Below are 22016 nucleotides of genomic sequence, written 5' to 3' on the forward strand. Positions count from 1 at the left end.
AACCTCTTTCAGTGTTCACACCTGACTGTTGTTTTAAGACACACATGAAAAATTGTGAACCTATCCCTTAAAGCAGTGGTTCTCAAACTTTTTTCATGTCAAAGTCCCCTAAACTGACACAAATTAGACCACGGACCCCCATCTGATAAGATTTTTGCTTTTAGATGTTTTATTACAGTAAGTGTATGAAACCCATGACCAAAATAGTCATATATTCAGTCATTTTGTTACTGATGGATGGAATTATAGTGAACATAATTTATTCCCCTTTTTACTCGGGAGCCCCGGACCCCTGGGGGTCCAGGGAGCCCACTTTGGAGAGTCCAGGTTGCGATGTCGCTGACTTAAATTCCCAACCAACCTTCACTTGTCATGTCAACGGTCGTAGTCTATATATATGATTTTCTACACTTAAATTCAATGCAGCCGCTGTTTCAAAGACTAAATCTTTTAGTAGTAGAACATTTTTACTGCTGTGTTAAATTACATTTGTGTGTTCGTGTCTTTTTAATAACTTTAACTTCGTCTCTGTCCGGACGTCGCCCCTTTAACCGTTAACAGAGTCGAGCGACGCCACATGCGCGCACTGCGTCTGCCGTTATTAACAGCAGGTGACGTTAGCTTGTCTCTGGGTGCTTATCGGATTGCTACACCGGGGTCCTTGGTGCAAAATCCCAAACCGACAAAACAGGTACGTCTACATATAATATGACTCCCACCCAGCTTCCTAGCTAGCTTGTAAAATGTCATCTATGGTGTTGAAAGTGTTGTCTCACTGTCACTGATATGAGCGGATGGAGGTTCGCTGGCGAACAGGGTCAAGCGAACATTGTTTAGCTAACTTATCTAGCTACACTAACTTATCAGCTACATTAACAGTCAGTATTATCACCACGGTTATTTTCTCATTAGCAAACCTTGTAACAGCTTTACAGCATTTCACAACTATCTGGTGCTGCTTTGAGACTTAACATAACGTCAGCCAAGGTTATCTTTTCAGTCATGGCTCTGTAACAGTCAATGATTTATTAGTAGTTGCAAACCGAATACAGAAGTTAAAAGAGAACAGTTAAATTATCTCAGTTTTATGGGTAGTCCTTCACTTAAAAACATGTTAGATCAGTTTCCAGGCTTTCCAGAAGGTTATTATGCAATGAAGGTCAGTCTGAATCAATATGAATGCGGTTGTGTCCTTTTCAAGGGCAGATTCACAATGTTTCAAGTCTGTCTTAAAACAGCAGCCAGGCACCCAAATGAACATTTTATTGCGACAATCATTCCTCCTGTTCATACTGACCATTAGAAGATCCCTTCATAATGCACTTACAATGTAAGTGATGGAGGCCAAAATCCATGCAAAAATGTATTTAAAAGTTTAACTGAAGCTAATAGGAAGCTTCAGTCGTTCAAATTAGTCAAATCAAGTAGATATCTTTAAATGTTACAGTCTTATTAGTGCCAGTGTCCCTCTTATTGTTACTAACTTCCACCACATCTGGGCCGCCTTCCCTGTTCACCAACAGGGAAACACAAAGATGGAATTTGATGCTAAAAAGTCTGTAAATGTGGCAGGTGTCCACTCAACATGACTAACTCAGACTAACTGCTGAAGCCTCATATAAACTTCAGATAAACTTTCAGATGACTGTGTGAACACACCACCATTACACACAATGAAAGTGCATTTGAAGGGCATCTTTTAATAGCCAGTATGAACAGGAGGAATGGTTACAGCGAACAAAACCTCTCTCAGTGTTCATATGGGCACCAGACTGTTGTTTTAATACAGACTTGAAACATTGTGAACCTATCCTTTTTAAGGATCAATTCACCCAAATCAGGTTAGTTTCACAGGGAATATTTCTTAGTGTAGTGGTGCAACTGATAACTGATCACAATGAGGTCTGTGAATTATACAGAGAGGTTTTTGTTAGGGCAGATATCTCAAAACCTGATCACATACACCTGAAACTATCTGCAAGGGTAGATACTACTAGGGGTAAGTGAGGGAACATAAAAGTGTTTTTGTTAACTGGGTAAGTGTAAGTGTTGGTGGCAGTAATTTGTTACTCCACCTGTCAGCATGTTTGCATGAAGTAGCTGTTTTTGAGAAGTCCATTGGTTGAGTGTAGCAGGAGTTTCAGTGACATGGGTTGATGTTTGCGGGGATAATGAAGGGGAAAAGGTATCATCAGCCGGCGTCAGCATGATGCAACACAAACTGCATCAGCTGATTTTAAAGTATCAGGTTACAATGCAGTGTGTAGATCTTTAATTAGCGGTTGTCTGCGAGGTATTTTCTATTTATACTCGCTCACCTTTTCATATCCAACAATGTACTACCTTACATTTGACCAGCAGAAGACTGTCATGGAAATTTGCTCACATTCATTTCTTCATTTTTATGATTAATACAGAAATGAGTTCGCAAATTCGGCAAAACTTCCACCAGGACTGTGAGGCTGCCATCAACAGACAGATAAACCTGGAGCTGTATGCTTCTTATGTTTATCTCTCTATGGTAAGAAATACTTTCAAACAAGTAGTGCAATGTGCATCTTCTCTGCTCAGTGCTGTCGTGTCTTTAGCAGGATTTCTTATTTACTTCTGTCGGTTTCAGGCATACTATTTTGATAGGGATGATAAATCCCTACCGAATTTTGCAAAGTTCTTTGGTGCACAGTCCAAAGAGGAGCGTGAGCATGCCGAGAAGCTGATGAGTCTACAGAACAAGAGGGGAGGCAAGATTTTTCTGCAGGACATCAGGGTATGTAATAATTAATAGTGTTACAGCGTGTTATTATGGTCAAGGTTTTTTTTTGTTTTGTTTTCACGGTGGAGTGATACTTTTTAGATATTTGTGAATTGAGTGCAAAAGGAGTGCAATGATGTAATTATTAAAAAATGTATTGGTTATTTTTATGATAATTTTGGGGGACAATAAATGGTCAAAGTGAAAATGTCTGACAAATTACTGTCTTGAGATTGATTATTTTCTCTGACTAAAACCATAAAGCCTTAAGGAATTAAAATTCCGTTCTTTACTTAAAAGAAATGTGATGTTTTGTAATATCAGTGTTAAATATGGGCCAAAGACAATTTCCACTTTGGTGGGCAATAAAGTTATATTCTATTCTATGTGTCTACCTCAGAAACCCGATAGGGATGAGTGGGGGAGCGGCCTGGAGGCTTTGGAGTGTGCTTTGCAGCTGGAGAAAAGCGTAAACCAATCCCTGCTGGACCTGCAGAAAATGGCGACTGAACACAATGATCCTCATGTAAGCAGAACTAAGAGAACATACAGTACCTGCCATTTGAAGGATGTGACAGCTGAGTAAGATTCAACATCGTGTATTTTCTTTTTTTTTCCACAGATGTGCGACTTCATTGAGACACATTTTCTGGATGAGCAGGTTAAATCTATCAAACAGCTCGCTGACTGGGTCTCCAACCTGCGCCGCATGGGAGCGCCACAGAGCGGCATGGCTGAGTACCTCTTTGACAAACACACCATGGCTGAAGAGGCCAGTTAAACTACGCTGTGACACTGATGATCATCCTGGTCACCTCTGCATGCCAGCCTGCCCCGCCTGTCCCTGACATGTACTGCATATAATACAGATACTGTGTTACGATACTGTGATACTGTGTTATTTATGTTAGTTAGCTGTCAATCACCTGCAGAGTTTGAAAAAGCCATAGATAGCTCTCTAAACTGGAGTACTGCAGAGCTCACTTCTCATTACATTCCAGATTACAAACCATCTGAGAGATGTTTTGCACAAATAAAGACTGAGAAAACCTTTAAATATATATCTTTTGAATATTTCTGATGTGTTCCTAAAGTATGATGCCTAAAACCAGTAAAACCTGAGGTCGAAGTTTGTGTTAATTAAAAAAAACATTTGCTTGTCTTTGAGCACTAAGTGTACGCAGGCTGGACTGTGCCACTGAAATATTTATAGGCTTTTATATTAAGTTTATGTGTGTACATAATAAAGTTGATTTTAAACTGTCAGTGAACCCTTGAAGTATCGAGTGGCTCCTTTTTAAATGTATCAGTTTTATGAGTTTCATTGCTTATGTTTTGTGGATTACGTATAAGTAATTGCTCTAAATATATTCTTTCAGGTGGGATTCATGAAAGTATTTCCTGGGCATACAGACACCATATATATTTCTATACATAACAATAAAAATAAAGTAGTAAACAAATTCAGGTTTTAATTTTTTATTGAAAAAAAAATTCTGGTTAAAATAACAAAAGAAGCATAAAGTGATACTTAATATTAAAGAAAACAAGGAAACAGTGCTAAGAGGACTACAGAGTTTTAAGATATGCACATTTTGGTTCCTCGTCGAGTTTCAGAGGAAACTTCCTTACATGTTTACAGTTAAGGTGCTTTTTGCTTCACAAGTAGGTTAATTGTTCTGTAAGAGCTTACCAGGAAATGGAGATTAACTCAGTGTTTGCAGCAAATACTTTTCGATTGTGAGTAGGGCTCCAGTTGACTATAATTCATTTCAGATTTAACATAGTTTAATACCTATTTGTGTGAAATATTTTGAATGCCACATGTGATACAAAAACAGTCACACCTTCTTTTCTGAGTCCTGCTCCCTTCCTCCAGCCGCCTTGTTCACCCCACCCTCCACCAAAACGCCCAGCAGGTCCCCTTCAGCCAATGAGATTCCTGAATCATTGGGCGAGTTTGACTGATTGGCTTCTTGCTGCGATGACGCCGAAGTGGAAACTGTGTTCATGTTATTGCTCTGGCTGCCATTGGTGCCCCCGTTGCTCGCTCTCATGTTGGTGCTGAAGTTCCCAAGGTTGCTAAAATTACTGAGACTTGTGCCGTTACAGACACTTCCCGTAGTGCCAGTGCTATTGGTGCTTGTTGCATTAATGCTGCTAGAGCTGCTGTTGGGATTACTGGGATTTGCTGCTGCTGGGCGAGATGGAGGAGTGAATGAGAACACCCTTTCCCCCCCACTTCCTTGTGCCCGAGCACTTGGGGGTCCGGGCTGGCTGTCAGCTGATGGCAAGGTGTCCAGAGTGAGGCAGGGAGGTAGAGGGCGGCGAGACAGCAGGCCGTGTCCAGGTCTGAGTTTAGATATTGGGCAGAGTTCAGGTGGAGGGTCGGGGAAGGAGAAGGTCGGGGCACAAGGCACCTCACCATCCCCACTCAACCAGGGGAAAGCAGAGGATGGCGGCGGGGGGATGTGGTTGGGGGTGTCAGGAGGAAGCAACTGTGAGCCCACCATTGGAGGAGCCAAAGAGCTGCAGCTGCGGTCACACTCGTTCTGAGTTCGCCGGGCGGGTCGAGGACGGGGCACCGCAGGGGGCACACAGTGGATTGGTGTTTGTGGGCAGCTGTAGAAACCTGACCTCTCGTACAGGGGCATACTGGAGAAGGCATAGTCTGGATCATGGTTCAAGGGCTGGCGGGCCTGGCTTAGAGGAGATGGAGCCTCTGGGTGCAGGTAAAGGGGGAAGCGACTTAGTGGAGCTCCAGGGCGGCGACGCAGCAGAGAGACCCGGGAGGAGCGAGGAAAGTTAGGGGACTGGACACCGAGAAGGCGGCCCAGCCCTCCAAGCAGTGGGGTGGAGTAGTTTGCTTCCTCATTTTCTTTGATCTGCTCCAGATTGGACTGAAACTCCATCTCCTCCTTAGGAACACTGGTGTAGATTTAAAAGATAGTTAGGTGATGGTTTGCTAGAACATCTTAAAGGACACCTATTATGCTTTTCCTTATTTTCAGTCATATATATAATGTTACAATGTCGGAAGTTAACATTAAACGTGGCCAAAGTGTCAAATAATGAGGTAAACGTATGTAGAAGTAATCCTTGTGAGCAAAAAACACTGGCTTCAGACTGCTCTGCTCCGTTTCTACTGTTTTTTTTCTATTTTCAGCCCGGGCTGATGTTGGCTCGTAATAGATTTCTTTTATGGTCATCTGCTCCCTGCACAGTGCACAAGTTCACTGTTCTATTCCACTAACATTATGGGGTTTCTCCATAACACAGCACTGCAAAGTAAAAGTTGCTGTTTACCTGTTGGAGGTACTATTTCTCCCTGCATTATTTCTAACTGATGCGCTGAACAAAGAGCTCCAAATATCTCCATATGTTGTTGTGTCGCTTGGATTTTGGCGCTGCCAAGAAAGCTCTGCTAATTCAGTGAGGAACATGTCTAATTTCCTGCAAATTCTTCACAATAAAAGACTCTTGTGATTTAGTCATTTAAAAGCTTTTGACGCGGTGAAGCGGGAAATGTTGGGTTTGCATCAGTGGTAACTTGACACAACTCTGGTACGGCTGCCCCTCGGCAGCTTTCCAGAAAGCTGGCCAATCTCATGTGGGCTCATTGGGAGGGGGGCCTTAAAGAGACAGGGGCCAAGACTGCCTGTTAAGAGACAAAGGCTGAACTGAGGGGCTGCATAAAGGGCCAGTATAAAATAAATAAGGAGTTTTTTGAACTGTGAATCACACAAAGCTTCTCTAGTTGAGTCCTAGAATAAAAGCTGGAAATGAGCATTATAGGTCCCCTTAAAGAATTGCCTGCCCTGAAAATAAAAACATAACTGAACCTGATATCCAGTGCTGAGCCCATGAAGGAGGGTTTGCAGTGTTCAGCACTGGCAGCAGTGTAGGGAGGTCGAGGTTCGGACTCATTCCAGTACATATCCTTCTCGACCAACGGCAGGCTGTCGTACATCTCATCCACAGACAACAAGGACACCTGGGACACAATAGAAACTTCAGCAAGTAGAAAAATACAGCCATTGTTTACACTTGAAATGAATGAAATGAAAAAGTTGCAAATAGTTTGGTTTGGATCCAAACCTGTAAATTGCGATCAACAAGCCAGTTGGTCTCAAAGTCATCGTCATCTTCACCAAAAGGGTTTATGAGTTGCTCAGCCACCTGAAACCATGAACAGAAAAATGTTAAAACGTTAAACGTCACTGGATCACATAACCTGCACAATCTGTTGTGTCTCACCTTCAACCAACCAACATAGAAGAAAAACTGCAACAGGGTGAAAACCGGCAGGTAGAAGTCCAGATCATGACCAGGGTAGCCTTGAGTTGGATCCAAGAACTGACGACCAATCAGACAAGCCAGGAAAAAGCTGTAGACAGCCACTGTCGCCACCTAATGAAAAGACATGAGTCAAATCTGGAAATGCTCACAGCAAACGTGTCTTGTAACGTTTTATTTGCTGATTACATACTGTATTGTTAGGTTTAATTGCTAATTTTGATCAAATAGTGATTTCAGGTATGTGATGATTATTGTAAGACAGAATAATATTTTTATAGCCTACATGTAGCCTAATATTAGCACAGCGTCAGTGTCATTTGCAGTAATTTTTTGACACCTAATCATTGCATGTTTTATCACTAAATTAAATCTACAAAATCTACTGCTAAGCCATTAATGTCAGTCACAGCACATTATATCAACAACACCTGAGTATAGACAAGAGGGAGGCTGATCCAGTCATAACCGTACAGCTTCATACACTTTGCCCGTAAACTATTCAACTCCTGAACAGAGAAGAAAAGCGGGACATACAAAACTGATTTTAAAAAATGTTTTCAAGCTACGGTCACCTCAAAGTAAAGATGTTCAGGCTCTTTCAGCCTGCTGACAGACACAAATGAAAACCTACAGTGAGAATAGCTGTGAGCGCCACGTCATTGTTGATGCGACCCTCAGTCCGGGCTCTTAGAGCCAGACTGACGAACCACATGCAGGGAACCCAGAACTTGTTATGAGGAGAGGGCAAGTCCTCCAGGTGCCTCAGCTCCTCTGATGTCATCAAACCTGAAAGTGACAAAGCGAAAAGACAAAAGCAGTCAAAACACCCCATTTAGGAAGTATCTTAAGTAGTTTGTTTTTATGTGTTCAATCTTGGTCAGCGGCCAGACCTCAGCTCATAATCTCAGACATTACATCACCAAGTACAAATAGTTCAACCACAGCAGATGGAAAGACTGAGCCTGAACCTGTGCCATGCTGGTCCAGAATCACCATGTCTTTTTTAGTGGATACAGCAACTGTTCCTGGTTATAGTGCCACATCATACCTGCCTGCACCAGATGCTCCATGGTAGGAAACCTCTTGTAGACGGCTGTGCTGACAGAGCGGTAAATGAGCACGCCAGAGAGGTTGGCGTATCTCATCAGAGTTCGTCGGGTCAGTCTGGCAGCCTCGTCAGCTCCACGAACATGGCCACCAACTAATGCTGCCAGGCGGTCTGGCCAGGGCACGTTCTCAAACTGACCCCACCAACGGGACACCACCAAGGTTACATAGAAACCTGGCAAAAAAAAATAAATAAATAAAAATAATGGAATTAGATACCAGCCTCCTGTGATGGTTTCCACAAATTTAGATTTATACACAACTATTGTCCATGTTAGGATTAAAATTTAAATGATGGTGCAGTTAAAGGAGTGAAACTATCAACTCACCAAGAACAAAGGACACTGGGATGAGCTCTGCATAGTGGTCACAATATATTGACAGCTTCTCAAACAGCCTCTTCTGGTCATCATTGAACACAAACCTTGTGGAAAAAAACATCTGCTTAGTCCCTTCAAATGAACTGAGAAGACCAGAACTTACACCACATATCTTCACATAACTTGTGCTTTAGAAAATACACTAAACTTTAGGTTTCCAATATTTTTCATGTGAAGGACCCCTAAATAGATACTGAACCCCCCATTTGAGAATGTTTGTCCAATTTTACTCTGTCATGTGAGACAACAGCAATTGGTATATTGAAACTTTGATGTTATCAGATTGTCTTTATACTATTCAATTAATATACTTTATTGCTTAAAATGGAAGTGAAATTTTACTATTCCTAAACTCTGGATCCCCTGAAGGTCTCTCAAAGACCTCTAGTGGTCCCCATATCCCAGTTATGAACACTATTAAATAATGTCACTGTTGGAGCTGATAAATTGGCCGATACTGTTTGTCTACTGGAGAGCACTGACAAGTTTATTTTTCATCTGTAAAATGACCAGTTCAGTTCATATCTTGGTCACAATGTTACAATAACCAAATTTAAGGAATACAAAAATGTTTAAGTAAAAAAAAAAAAGAATATTGGCCGATATATCATTATCTGATATCTTTTTATACTATAATAATTTTTTTATAATCAGTCTAAAAAATCTAGTTTATATAGTCCATAGTTACTCTCTCTGCAGACTGATGGAGTATGCTCAGTGTATTCTCTGAAAGAGTACCTATAAACAATACTGAAGAAGTAGTAGAGAAGAGTGAAGATGATGAGCTCTCTGTAGAGCAGTTTATAGATGCTGCCCTTCCAGCGCAGGAGCAGGTGAAAAAAGGTCCCCAGACCTGCATCTGCAACCCTGCGAGAGTAGGTGACTGTCATTGCTGCTGTTGCTGCTGCTTGCTGGCCAACTTTCTTGCTCACTGTGGCCTGACATGAAGGAAACCAGCGTGATGTTGTTTTTGGTGCTTCGTCTGAGCTCAAAATCAGCAGTCGACCTGGATCTCATAAGGCCAGATTGGTCTCACATCTAGAATTATAGATCAAAACAAAACAGGAGGGTCAGTTATTTTAGATATGTGCTCTACTTAATAATCCATACATTTGGATTCAGTCACCCCTACTGTGTTGAGATGCAGAGCAGAGTTCTTATCCCCTACACCAACTAATATGGATTTTCCATTCTCTACACACTTAAATAATCATTCAAAATAATCATTATCATCATTTTTTGGAGTTAAAATACACCACTAAGTCTGAGGAGATGTTTTTAGGGCTACACAATGCATTAACAATATGTAGGGGTCACAAAAGGTCAAATTTACAGACTCAAACACAAGACTGTGAAGTTGCAGTTACTTACCCCTGAATGTGAAAACGTCTGGCCATCGTACTCACTGTGGCTGATGAGGAGCGTGTCACCAGCCTCTGAGGAGAATGTTGGAGAAAGGGAAGCAGGAAAGAAAAAGAGAGCAAGGCACTCCTACACCTCCGGTCACTTGATGTCTTAATCTGTTTCAGCAACAAAGCTGCATTGTGAAGTCCGGGTCCTGTTAATCCGAACAAATCACACACACTACCACAAATAGGTTGGTTTAAGGCATGAACGCTGCACAGATGGGTTTAAGATTGTTGAAATATGACTTTATGAAACCAATTTCAGCAACTTTCCTTCTAAGTCTAACACATACACGCACTGTCATTTCTCTCTGCCTCTTTCTGTATTACAAACACACACTTTTTAATATAATTTCTGCATTTCAGTTAACATCTAGTAGGAAAACTGAGTATTTTTCTTTTGAAGCATCATTCAGTATTTGATCATGGAAAACTGTTGATCAGGTGAGACTGTGTGTCGCCCCCTCTGCTGGAAGAAATGTGTACAGCTGAGTTGTTCCTGGCCAGAAGGTGTTAGTGATTAACCCTTCCCGTCTTACCACCAGCAGCAGCAGGGCGAAGTGCAGGCAGGGTTCAACTTCTTAAACTCTCCAGCTAGGGATTTTCAAAGCTCAGTTTCAGCAGTTTTTGCAGATTTCTGATGCACTGGCTACAACTGGGAATCAATTTTCACTACTTTGGTGAGTGTGCCTTGTGTATATTTTGTTATTAAGTCATCTTGGAGGTCTGATACTTGCAGGATACTGCTTCCTAACTTATGTGTACACTTGATATCTCAAAGAAAGAAATTCCTTCAGCATGACAACCTGCAAAGAAAAGAGCCTGACCTCCCTGGCTCTGCAGTATGCAGAGAGGGAAATGTTAAAGTTAAAGTTTAAACACTGTAGAGGTCATGGCTTGTTCACTGACTACTGGAGGACTACATCTCTGAGGGGTGGTGATAGATTTAGAGGAACCTTTAGAGTTTAGTATTTGTGTCATTTCTTTTTTGAATTTGCATCCACAGGCATCAGGCTCATCATACATATCAAGCTGAATTAAACTCCAGCAGCTCCTATTGAGTCTCTGCACTCATTAGAGACATGGATGCTTTTGAGGGAATTCACAGCGTCCAGATTTCTTCTTCTCCACCGTCTGCAACTTCATCCAGCCCAGGATATGAAGTCCTCAAGGCAGGCAGATCTGGAATAGCAGTATATTCCTCGACCGTCTTTTTTGGGACACCTGGAGTCCTGGGACAGGCTGCAGCCAGACACAACAAGTCCAGCAGGGAAACTGAGGAGGAAGGCTGTGCTGTAGGAAGGTAAACAATTCATCCTGAAGCACCAGGGCAAGACAGATCATATATCCTTATCTATATGGAACAAACATAATGCTTTTATTGGTCAAAAATGGCCATAGTGCAGTTTGATGCTCTTTGCTGTGCCCATTTTCAGTGAAAGAACTTACTAAGTCAAAATGATAAGATAGAAAAACATTATGAGATAAAAATTCTAAATTATTACAAAGTAAGTCAGAATTTTGGCAATATACTATAATAATATAAGACTCTAAAATAGTCAGTCTGCATGATGAGTACTTTTACTTTTGATACTTTAGGTACGAGTTTCTGATTTTTCTTCTGTACTTTTACTTAAGTAACATTTTTAATTCAGGACTTTTACCTGTACTTTAGTATTTTCAGACTACAATATTTCTACTTTTACTTAAGGTCTTAAAACAACAGTCAGGTGTCCAAATTAACATTGAAACAGGTTTTTCTGGCTGTAATCATTCCTCCTGTTCATACTTGCCATTAGAAGATTCCTTCATAATACACGTACAGTGTAAGTGATGGAGGCTAAAGTACACAGTTGTCCAAAAATGTATTTAAAAGTTTATCTGAAGCTAATATGAAGCTTCAGTCGTCCAAATGAGTCAAATCAAGTAGATATCTTGCAACGTTACAATCTTTTTGTTACTATCCTTCCACCGCAGCTCAACAGGGAAACACAAAGAGGGAATTTGATGCTAAAAAGACTGTAAATGTGGCAGATATTCACTTGATATGACTAACTCAGACTGCTGAAGCCTCATGTAAGCTTCAGATCAACTTTTAAATGCATTTTTTTTACACAAAATGACTGTGTGGTAACATTGTGGATTTTGGCCTCCACCACTTACAATGAAAGCACATTTGAAGGGGATCTTTTAGTAGCCGGCATGAACAGGAGGAATGATTACAGTGAGGAAAACCTCTTTCAGTGTTTATATGGGCACCTGACTATTGTTTTAAGAAATACTTGAAAAACTGTGAACCTATCCTTTAAGCAGTGGTGAAAGAAGCACTCAGATCCTTTACTGAAGTAAAAGCACCAATATAGCAAGTAAAAGTCCTGCATGAAAAATCCTACTTAAGTAAAAGTACATAGGTATTAGCAGCAAAATGTACTTAAAATATTAAAGTAAAAGTAGTGTTTTGTCCCTCTGACTGATATATTATTATATATGACATCATTAATACTGAAGCTTCAGTGTGTAAGCAGCATGTTACTGTTGTAGCTGCTGGAGGTGGAGCTGGTTTCAACTACTTTATATAAAGTTAGGTAGTTTAGTCCAGTGGTTCCCAACCTAGGGGTCGAGCCCCCCAAAGGGTCACCGGGTAAATCTGAGGGGTCATGAGATGGTTAATGGGAGAGGAAAGAGGAAAAAACAAAGTTCTGATACACAAATCTGTTTTCAGTTTTTGGACTTTTTCCTCTAAGCTTTGATTTTTGGTGAAATATTGGATCATTTAAACATTTACTGAAATGAAACCATGTGAGAAGTTTAGAGGGAAAAATCACTGTTTGGTGGAGCTGTTAACAACTCATAGACATCTGAAATGTGACCCCGACTACACACTGCTTTTTATAAGACGTCAAAAGCCAAAAAGGTTGGAAACTACTTCTTTAATCTTTAACAATGTGTTGTATTTTAAAAACTTGTTTTATTATCCATTGTTTCAAATCTTCATCTGAAAAGTAACTAAAGTAGAAAGTACAATATTTCCCTCTGAAATGTAGTGGAGTGGAAGTATAAAGTAGCTTAAATGTACTTAGTTACTTTCCACCACTGCCTTTAACGTTTTGAATTCAGGACTTGTATTGGAGTATTTTTTTAGACTACAGTATTTCTACTTAAGTAAAGAACCTGAATACCTCTTTCACCACTCATAGATAAACAGTTAACCATGTGTGTTGATGCATCAGAAGATAAGTGGATGACCCTGTTAGATAGGCTGGATGCTGGCTGAAGTGTGGATGTCAGTGGCTTAAATGTGGGTGTCAGTGGCTTTAATGTGGATGTCAGTAGCTGTGGATGTACAGGCTGGATGCTGGCTGTTTTGGGAGGTCACCGGCTGCGGTCCGGATGTTTGGGTCGGGGCGTTGGGAGCTGTGGTTGGGAGTGGATGCGCGTGTCATGTGACCGCTGGGAAACAACCAGAAACGGGGCAGGCAGACAGTCTTTTTCACGCTTGGAAACAATAACGCGAGGATGAGAAGAAACACAGTGAAGTATACGGCTGGAAACCTATAAACCAAAGTCGGTGTCACACTTTTAAACCTCATCTCTTTTTGCTGCCGTCAGACAGCTGCTGCCGTTGTTGTCGTTGGTTGTTACGTCAGCGTCCGCATTCCTCCGCTGTGTGATTTAAAACCGCCGAGATTAGTTTCACTGAAACTAGCTAACGTTAGCTCTTCTGCACCACATTTCGTTGATTTACCATCAACAACAACCGGAGGACACTGGAGGGGAGAAGCTGACAGGTACACAGCCAGGTCGGGAGGTTTATCTGACGGGATAAAAGGGCAGATACTGAGGGGGAAACCTCTCCGTATATAAAAAAAAAAGTTGTAGTTTATAGCTAGCGAGAACCAGCTAGGTTAGCTGCTAAAAGTTCTTATTTTTTAAGGCAGTTTGCAGCTTGGAGATTTAACTTAACAACTTTGTGGGAAAATAACAATGTAGACTCTGCAGGTTTTGATGAAATGTAGTAGCAGATGGTTTGATTTCACTCACTAGCTGTTCATCACTAGTAAACAGAGCTGTTGTATTTGGTTGTATCAGATTACACAGATGTTCCTTGATGGATATATATGATATAAACTGCTATTTGTTAGTTTACATTATTAGCAGTTTATAGTTTTCATATGTAGATGTTTGATTACCTGTTTCTACCTTGTGATTGTCACTGGTGAAAGCATCAATACTCAATACAATACACATTTCTACAGGTTTCCTTCACATTTTGTCCAGTGAGATGGTTTTTTCTTGTTAGATAATTGTGAAAAAATTATGTTCTGTCTCTATTGTTGGTGAGACTTTTATCTATTTATGAGATAGACCTATCTTATGAATATTTCTTTTACCACTGCTCTTGAGTTGATATTATTTATGTCAAGCAGTAGGATACATATATTTAACAATTATATAACAATTATTTTCATCATCGATTAATTTCTTGATGAATCGATTAGTTGTTTGGTCCATAAAATGTCAGAAAATGGTGAAACATGTTCATCACTGAACAAAGCTCAAGAAGACTTCCTCAAATGTCTTGTTTTGTTCACAACCCAAAGATATTCAGCTTACGATCATAGAGGATATATAGTGAAGTTTTTACTAGTGATAAAATATGAATCATTAAAGCTGAGTGACAGGATATTTTGATGCTGTCAGACACTGTCCCATTAGACGAAGAATTACTGCAGCTCTACATATGTCAAAAACATTTATATAATATGTAAAGTTCATTAAAATGTTTCCCACCTTAGTTTTCAAGCATGTTGTGCTTAACATTAGACAACAGGACGGTGTCTGTTACAGCATTAGAATATAGTACAGAATTATCACCTGAAAACTGAAGCTGCATAAGCTTCGTAAAAGTAGAATTTATGGCAGAGCTGTTGTCTCAGATTGCACAGGTGTTCCTTAATGAAGTGCTCGGTGAGTGTGTATAATGACTAATTTGGCAAACTAGCAAAACACGCCTTGTTGTTTCAACTCCAACAAGGCGTGTTTTGCATGTCAAATCTTATTGCAGCCGTCAGACAAATGCAGTAAAGACTTCTTTATCTCCGCTGGTACCAGCAGACATCCAGTCATGTTTCACGTTCTATAGGCCTACTGTACAGTCAGATTGATTTTAATGTTTGTGCCTTTTATTAGAGAGTACAGCGGGGAGCGGATAGGAAAGAGAGGGGGGATGACATGCAACAAGGCTTCCCGGCTGAACATTGTGACTACATGGTCAGACCTCTTAGCTTGACAGGATTATTGCATAACGTGTATATTTGTAAGTAAGTATATTTGTAGAGAGAGAGGGAGATGAATTAATATAACTAAAATTAAGATAACTAAACTGATTATATTTTTGTTTGTGATCCTGTTAAGGTTGGTAGATCTGGATCCAGAGCCAGAGCCCAGGATGGAGGGAGGGGGCCAGGCTGGGCCCACCTCAGGCAGAGACCATGGTGACCTCTCCCGGCTCCGTAGCTCCTCTCTGGAAATCCGAGAAAAAGAAATCCGAGAGAAGGGCTCGGAGATCCTAAGGGAACAGCTGGATGCTGCAAAGAAGGTGTAACCTACTTTATGCTAACATGACACACACACACACACACGTAGCACTGTGTGACCTGGAGAAAAAAAAAGGCTGACAATGCAAACGTCCTTCCTTGTTAAACGCTGTCGTGACTTTTTCTCCTGCACATTTCAGGAACTGAAACTAAAAGACAAGGAATGTGAACGTCTGTCGCAGGTCAGGAATCAGCTGGAGCAAGAGCTGGAAGAGCTGACCGCCAGTTTGTTTGAGGTAAGCAGGACTTCTGAGTGTACTGCAAATTTGGCACGCGCATCAGGCCCTGATGATGACGCAAGTGATGTGATGCTGTGATGACTCGTCAAATTCACAGTTTGCATTGCAATACAGCATATTTACTGGAAGGTTAACACTGCAAAGTTTCAGCTTTTCCACTACAGAGAGACAAAATATTCATCTGGAATGTTTTAAATCTGTACTAGTCAATATTTTATTATATTAACAATGGATCAAATAACTGCTTATAATGGGAATGATCCCCATGCTACTTCTCCTCAGCTCTCTTTATTTTATTATCCAAAAGATGAAATTCATTTGGTCAGAGGTGCATACAGAAAAGGTAACAGCACAAAAAATACATGAGGTAAAACAGTATGGATGATCCATAAAACAAGCACACACACCCATATTCACACACACAAAAGCAAAAAGCAAAAAAGACAAATTATCAAATGTATTGAGATGTAGGGCTGCAACTAACGATTATTTTCATTATCGATTAATCTTCTCAATTAATTGATTATTTGTTTGGACTATAAAATATCAGAAAATGGTGAAAAATGTTGATCACTGTTTCCAAGGTGACGTCCTCAAATGTCTTGTTTTGTTCCGACTAACAGTCCACAACCCGAAGATATTCACCAGCAAAGAGGTAATCATTTGGAGCCATTTTCTTAAAAATGGCTCCAAATGATTAATTGATTACCAAAATAATTGGTGACTAATTTTCTGTCGCTTGACTAATTGATTAATCAACTAATCGTAGCAGCTCTTTGGAGATGTATAAAGTGTATATTATTTACACCGTTAAAACTGAGGACAAAATTAGACAAATAGTGCAGCAGTGCTGTAAGCTTGCACAGATGAATACAAGATTCTTAAATATTGTAATCTTCTAGTCAATTAATCAATTCATTGTTTACTCTATAAAATGTCAGAAAATAGTGAAAAATGTCCATCACAGTTTTCCAGGCTGATGTTCTTCAAATGTCTAGTGTTGTCTGACCAACTGGCTAAAACCCAGAGAACGTTTGGCATTTTTTTACATCTGACATCAACAGTTAATTGATAATGCTATTGGTTTATGATAGGCTAATTTTGGTTGGTTAATTTTCTGCCAGTCAGCTAACTGAACTAATTGTTTTAACTCTAGCTGTTAGCAACATGTTTTTTTTCCACAATATCTTTATTGAGAATATGACAATATGATAATAAATATTTGATAGTATCATAAGACAATATGCAAGATAATGCTCTAATGGAGCACAAGGAGGAATTACTTCTTTTCACCAATTAATTTTTTTCACAGATATCTTCAACAACAACAACAACAGAGTGTTTTAACCTTGTGTTTATGTTTCAATATTCAGGAAGCTCACAAGATGGTTCGTGAAGCAAATGTCAAACAAGCAGCAGCGGAGAAACAGCTGAAGGAGGCTCAGGGGAAGGTGTGTGAAGTTCGGTTTGTTTGTTACAATCCTTTTGTAGCACCTGAACTATTTCTGAATCACATTTTAATGTGTCCAAAAACAGGCTGCTATTTTAAGTAAGTTTTATTTAGATACATAAATAGCCTTTTATCTAAGTTATTGGTTTCCATCCCATCATCAGACCTCCATCACTTTCTCTAATCCAAGTCTGCATTTTTTTTCTGCATCTGGCTCTCAGATTGATGTTCTGCAAGCGGAAGTTACAGCTCTTAAGACTCTAGTGTTGACGTCCACGCCTTCTTCACCGAACCGCCAGCTGCATCCACAGCTGCTGTCTCCGGGTACCAGGGGAGCGTACAAACATGTCGGAGGTCACATCCGCAACAAGAGCGCGAGCGGTGCCTTCGCATCCTCACCTGGAAAACCTGAACCCTCCTCAGTTCCCGTTCAGCCTGTGGCCAAAGAAGACCGAGAGGTAACCTGAATAAAGTTTTATACGCATGTCTCTTTTCTCAGAGTATTTTTCTACAACCTCAGACTTTTGCATTTCTGCTTCTATTCCTTCTTCTCGTCTGTGGTCTGTGTCTTGTTTTCAGCAAATTCATTTCCTCTTTGCTTGTTTGTTCTTTCTCTTAGTACTAACATCTCCCTCACTTGTTCCTCCTCTGTCTCTGGTGTCTGTTCCTCTCTCTCAGCCTGCTGTTCCTGCTCTCCTCTCTCTGATTCTCTGCCTGGTTCCTGGCCAGGCTGTCAGTATGACCTATGACCCTTATTGGCAGGAGCAGGGGGAGGGGCAAGGGTCTGACAGCAGACAGGTAACTGCATCGTTTCGACCAGGCCTGATAAGTCTTGCAGGGTTCAGCCTCTTGAAAATGGATCTGTTTGCTGTAACTGTGCACATTTAGAGGACAATGATTGTGTTTTTCCTGCCCCAGAGCACAAAGTGACAATGATACACAGCACGGTATTTCCGATGTGTACACTGAGTGTGTTGCTTCTGTTTTCAGTGTGGCTGTCAGATGGACATGATAATGTTTAAACTGCTGAGGCAACTCTGTTTACAGGGTTTATAGGCTTTTTATAATAAAGTTTTGTATTAGTGAAACACAATGTTTATGGCTCCTGACTGGTTTGGTTAAGAGCTGATCCTTCTAATGTTTAACTACAACTCATTTTTATGGGAGAATAGCAAACACATATTCTTATGGCCTTTGACTTGCTGTTTGCACTGATGACTGGATGAAAAGTTTGATCCTGTTCTTTAAGTGGCTTAAAGTCTGCAGCCGGGAGTCGTCATTTTGAATATTCAGACTATATAAATCAGAGAGCACAAAACTGCCAAATGCAGTGAGAAAACTGAAAGCAAAGCCTCCTTAAGTGTCTTTTTCTAACTAAACTGTTTATCCATTTCTCTGTATTTTATGATGATTTTTCTAAAACTTTACTACTGCTTGTTGATGTCTGTCCTCAGTTTTCTTATTTTTAGTCATAGTCACACCATGGCTCTTGGGTTGTTGGTTGGTTGGTCGACCACTGTGGTCCAGACAACCTCAGCAGCACTTAGGAAATGTTAGCATGCTAACGTGCTAAACTAACATTAATGTGAGCATGCTCTGGATGCATTTAGCTCCAAGCACCACTGTGCCTACGTACAGCCTCACAGAGATGCTAACATGGCTGTAGACTTTTATAAATTTACAGAGCTGTGAAGCAAAAGGCAATATTTCACATTTTTGACAATAAAGTTTTTTACTTCAATTAACATTCCGTCAGAAGATGTTTTTTAGGTTTATTAATCAATACAAATGGTTTAATGAATACTTGTCAAGGTGCTGGCTTTGCTTATTTAAATCTTTTTAGCCTTCACGTTTAAAATCCATTGTTCTCGAGCCAAAACGCAAACGAGCAGATCTCTGCTAATTAGCCAGCCCACTTGTCTCTATTCTGAATATGACTTTATCTTGTCAATTACAAGCTTCCATAATTAAAAAGGGGTTAAGACGGGTGTAGCTGCATGTTGACACGTCAGGCAGGTGGTTCATTGACTGATAGATTGTTTCTCTCTGCAGATGGACTCAGTTCTGTATGCAGAGTTTTTGATGTGGAGGGAACATCCGAGTCTAGACCGCTCCTCTGCCTTCCTGAGTCGGATCTACAGAGAAGATATTGGACCCTGCCTCTCCTTCACAAGATCTGAGGTCAGAATCTCACTGCTTCTTCGCAGAACCATTAAACCATTACATGTGTGGTATTTTATTGTCGCTGCTCTCCACAGTTGTCCCAGCTGGTGCAGAGCGCGGTGGAAAACAACTCTTTGACTATCGAGCCTGTGGCCATGTCAGCATTACCGATGGTTAAAGCCTCAGCGATTGAGTGCGGAGGCCCTAAGTGAGTTATCATGTCTATGTAATGACTATCATGCTGTCCTCTCTTTGACCCTTCACTGCTAAACAACAGCCAGTCAACACTGAAAATTCACTCTTATTTGGTTTTGGTTTCTCTCCTGATGATTTACTTTTCTTATCGTATATCTGTGAGGGATTTAACCAACGGGCACATTTCTAATCCCTGTCTGATGAAAATCTTTGTTTTTCCAGTGGCTTTAGGGCAGCAATAGAAACGTAAGTCCCCTCAGGAAACGAACGCCTGTTAAGTTTTTCACTAACACAAATTACTGTGTCATGAAATTAATTCTGACTTTCCAGACGTCTAAAAAAGTCAGTTGAGGAAAACCGTCAGCAAATCTTTAAATTAACCAGATGTGGTTCTGCATGTGTCATTGTTTATATTCATCTAACCTACAACCTTTTCCTCTTCCGATGACTAACTTTCTCTGATCGTGCACCTCTCTTCTGTTTCTCTTCTGGAGCTTGCTTTCGTCTGGAATGTATTTTGTCTTGTTTAGCCTTGTTCTAAGTTGGGATTTGTCTTATTGTTATTAGTGAAGGGACGTAACTCATGTCCAGTGTTTGCTGAAATAAAACAATGACTGTGTGTATCCATGTCTTGTAGGTGCATTTTTTTTTTTTTTTTTTTACAGCTGATCTTTCTCTGCTTGTAGAAAATGTGCATTAAGCGGCGTGTCGCGGCTCTGCCGACATCGCATTAAACTTGGCGACAAGGGGAGCTACTACTACATCTCTCCTTCCAGCAGAGCACGGGTAACTGTCTTTATCTCTGTAACCTTTATCATGATACACTGCTGCTGCTACTGTTAAATGTTGTCAAATGTTGCTTAAAGTGACCTTGTCCTTTATTTTACCTTTCTAGATCACGGCTGTTTGCAATTTTTTTACGTATATCCGCTACATCCAGCAGGGTCTGGTGAAACACGATGGTAAGTCAACATCAACATCTATTATATAGAAATTTTATGTAATTTTTTGTGCTTGTGCTTTTGTCTGGTTTGCTTTTAAACAGGAGGTTTATTCAACCAATGAAATGTTGTATCTTCTGTTGTCTCTGTGCTCTCGTCCAGTGGAGCAGATGTTCTGGGAGGTGATGCGTCTCCGCAGAGAAATGACTGTGGCCAAGTTAGGTTTCTACTTCACTGACCAGGGCTAGAGGACCCGACAGTTCACTAAAACACCCAACAGGACAGCATGATCCCAGGATCTTACTTACTCAGACAAGTCTGGGTTAAACTGTGGTAACAAACAGGTCTTGGATCAGTTTTTGTAGCAGAGGGTGTACAACATGAGTGCTGCAGCAAAGGTCAATCAACAAGGGAAGCAGAAAATAATTAACTGCCACTTTTGAATTTGCAATTAGAGTCAAACCAATACTGCAGGAAATAAGTAAAAATTATTTTTAGACAGGCTGTTATTCCCAGATTTGTAAAATATAATTTTCTGTTGTATTGCAGGCCAAGTAACTAACCACTGTCCTCCAGATATTCTCTTTGCAAGTGTTTCAGTTTTTATTCTTGTGAGCGCTGAACCTCCCCGGTGGAGTACACACAACTTCTCATGCTAATACAATAGATGGTATGTGTCATGTTTCAGGCATTAGTCTGTTGAAAAGATGAGCAGAGCACAGGATGACCGCAACCTGCAGAGTGTAGTTGGTCTCTTACCTCAAGTATTACATACTTATATAAGTAAGTATATATGTAATAGTTTCATTGTGAGATTGATAATAATCTATGTAGATCTCACCAAACAGTGATCTATTTCTTATGCATCACTTACCACCACAGCAAGGACATTTTGTCCCCGCATGGCCTTAATTTTGTCGATGCACTCTTGCACTACCTGTTCTAGATGCCTTGTATTAAAAAAAACAAAAAAAACACCTGCAGCTTCTGCTGCATGTTAGCCTGGCCTGTACTTAATAATCAGATATAATGTCAATGAATTAGTAACAGCTTTACTATGTAGCTGGTAAATGAACAAGCTTTAATACATGTGATATGATTGCAATATGCACAACTGTAGTTTTGCACGTCTGCAATCAACAGTATGTACATACAGTATAAGCCATAAATGACTTTGCATGAATGCAGTTCATAGCCATATTATGCAATTATATTGGCTGTCGTACCTCATAGTATAGATTTATTATTATTAATGGCCAATTTTTACAGAAAAAAAAGTCTTTTGAAGGTAAAAATGAAGAATATTGAGTCAGAAAGTGCAATAACTGCTTCTTAGCCTTATTTAGGGCTTTGAGGTTCCTAACCTCAGTGTACTGATGATAATGTCTTCCAGTGTAAACGCTCCATTAAAGATGAGGCATTGTAGCCTGACTACATCACCTTTGTACTGTGCGTGATTCATAAACCTTGTTTGTACAAAATCTGAT

At 40.3% G+C, this 22016-nt stretch overlaps 3 protein-coding genes across 9 annotated transcripts; 2 read left to right on the forward strand and 1 right to left on the reverse strand.

Annotated features, from left to right (window-relative positions):
• The first annotated feature begins 548 nt into the window (after positions 1 to 548).
• fth1b (ferritin, heavy polypeptide 1b) lies at positions 549 to 4023 on the forward strand. The gene is made up of 5 exons (XM_044356957.1): positions 549 to 691; positions 2418 to 2521; positions 2621 to 2767; positions 3153 to 3278; positions 3375 to 4023. The coding sequence occupies exons 2-5, from the start codon at positions 2420 to 2422 to the stop codon at positions 3531 to 3533; spliced, it is 534 nt and encodes a 177-aa protein (XP_044212892.1). The 5' UTR covers positions 549 to 691; positions 2418 to 2419; the 3' UTR covers positions 3534 to 4023.
• Positions 4024 to 4260: 237 nt separating this feature from the next.
• Positions 4261 to 10378, reverse strand: best1 (bestrophin 1). 2 transcript variants are annotated; one of them, XM_044356911.1, is made up of 10 exons: positions 9910 to 10378; positions 9277 to 9576; positions 8488 to 8582; positions 8100 to 8333; positions 7683 to 7837; positions 7480 to 7557; positions 7010 to 7162; positions 6851 to 6931; positions 6595 to 6746; positions 4261 to 5680 (listed from the first exon to the last, which is right to left on the reverse strand). In XM_044356911.1, the coding sequence occupies exons 2-10, from the start codon at positions 9426 to 9428 to the stop codon at positions 4594 to 4596; spliced, it is 2187 nt and encodes a 728-aa protein (XP_044212846.1). In that variant the 5' UTR covers positions 9429 to 9576; positions 9910 to 10378; the 3' UTR covers positions 4261 to 4593. The 2 variants fall into 2 exon arrangements, with proteins under 2 accessions (XP_044212846.1, XP_044212847.1); XM_044356912.1 differs by lacking the exon at positions 7480 to 7557.
• Positions 10379 to 10530: 152 nt separating this feature from the next.
• On the forward strand, positions 10531 to 21965 carry rab3il1 (RAB3A interacting protein (rabin3)-like 1). Of its 6 annotated transcripts, XM_044356928.1 has the most exons (13): positions 10531 to 10624; positions 10951 to 11247; positions 15360 to 15543; positions 15682 to 15777; positions 17154 to 17231; positions 17452 to 17688; positions 17909 to 18028; positions 19283 to 19411; positions 19489 to 19601; positions 19811 to 19834; positions 20275 to 20374; positions 20484 to 20550; positions 20692 to 21965. In XM_044356928.1, the coding sequence occupies exons 2-13, from the start codon at positions 11027 to 11029 to the stop codon at positions 20775 to 20777; spliced, it is 1455 nt and encodes a 484-aa protein (XP_044212863.1). In that variant the 5' UTR covers positions 10531 to 10624; positions 10951 to 11026; the 3' UTR covers positions 20778 to 21965. The 6 variants fall into 6 exon arrangements, with proteins under 6 accessions (XP_044212863.1, XP_044212865.1, XP_044212866.1 ...); XM_044356930.1 differs by lacking the exon at positions 19811 to 19834; XM_044356931.1 differs by lacking the exon at positions 17909 to 18028.
• The last annotated feature ends 51 nt before the right edge of the window (positions 21966 to 22016 follow it).

Source organism: Thunnus albacares, chromosome 7, assembly GCF_914725855.1.
Source record: "Thunnus albacares chromosome 7, fThuAlb1.1, whole genome shotgun sequence".
NCBI lineage: Eukaryota > Metazoa > Chordata > Actinopteri > Scombriformes > Scombridae > Thunnus > Thunnus albacares.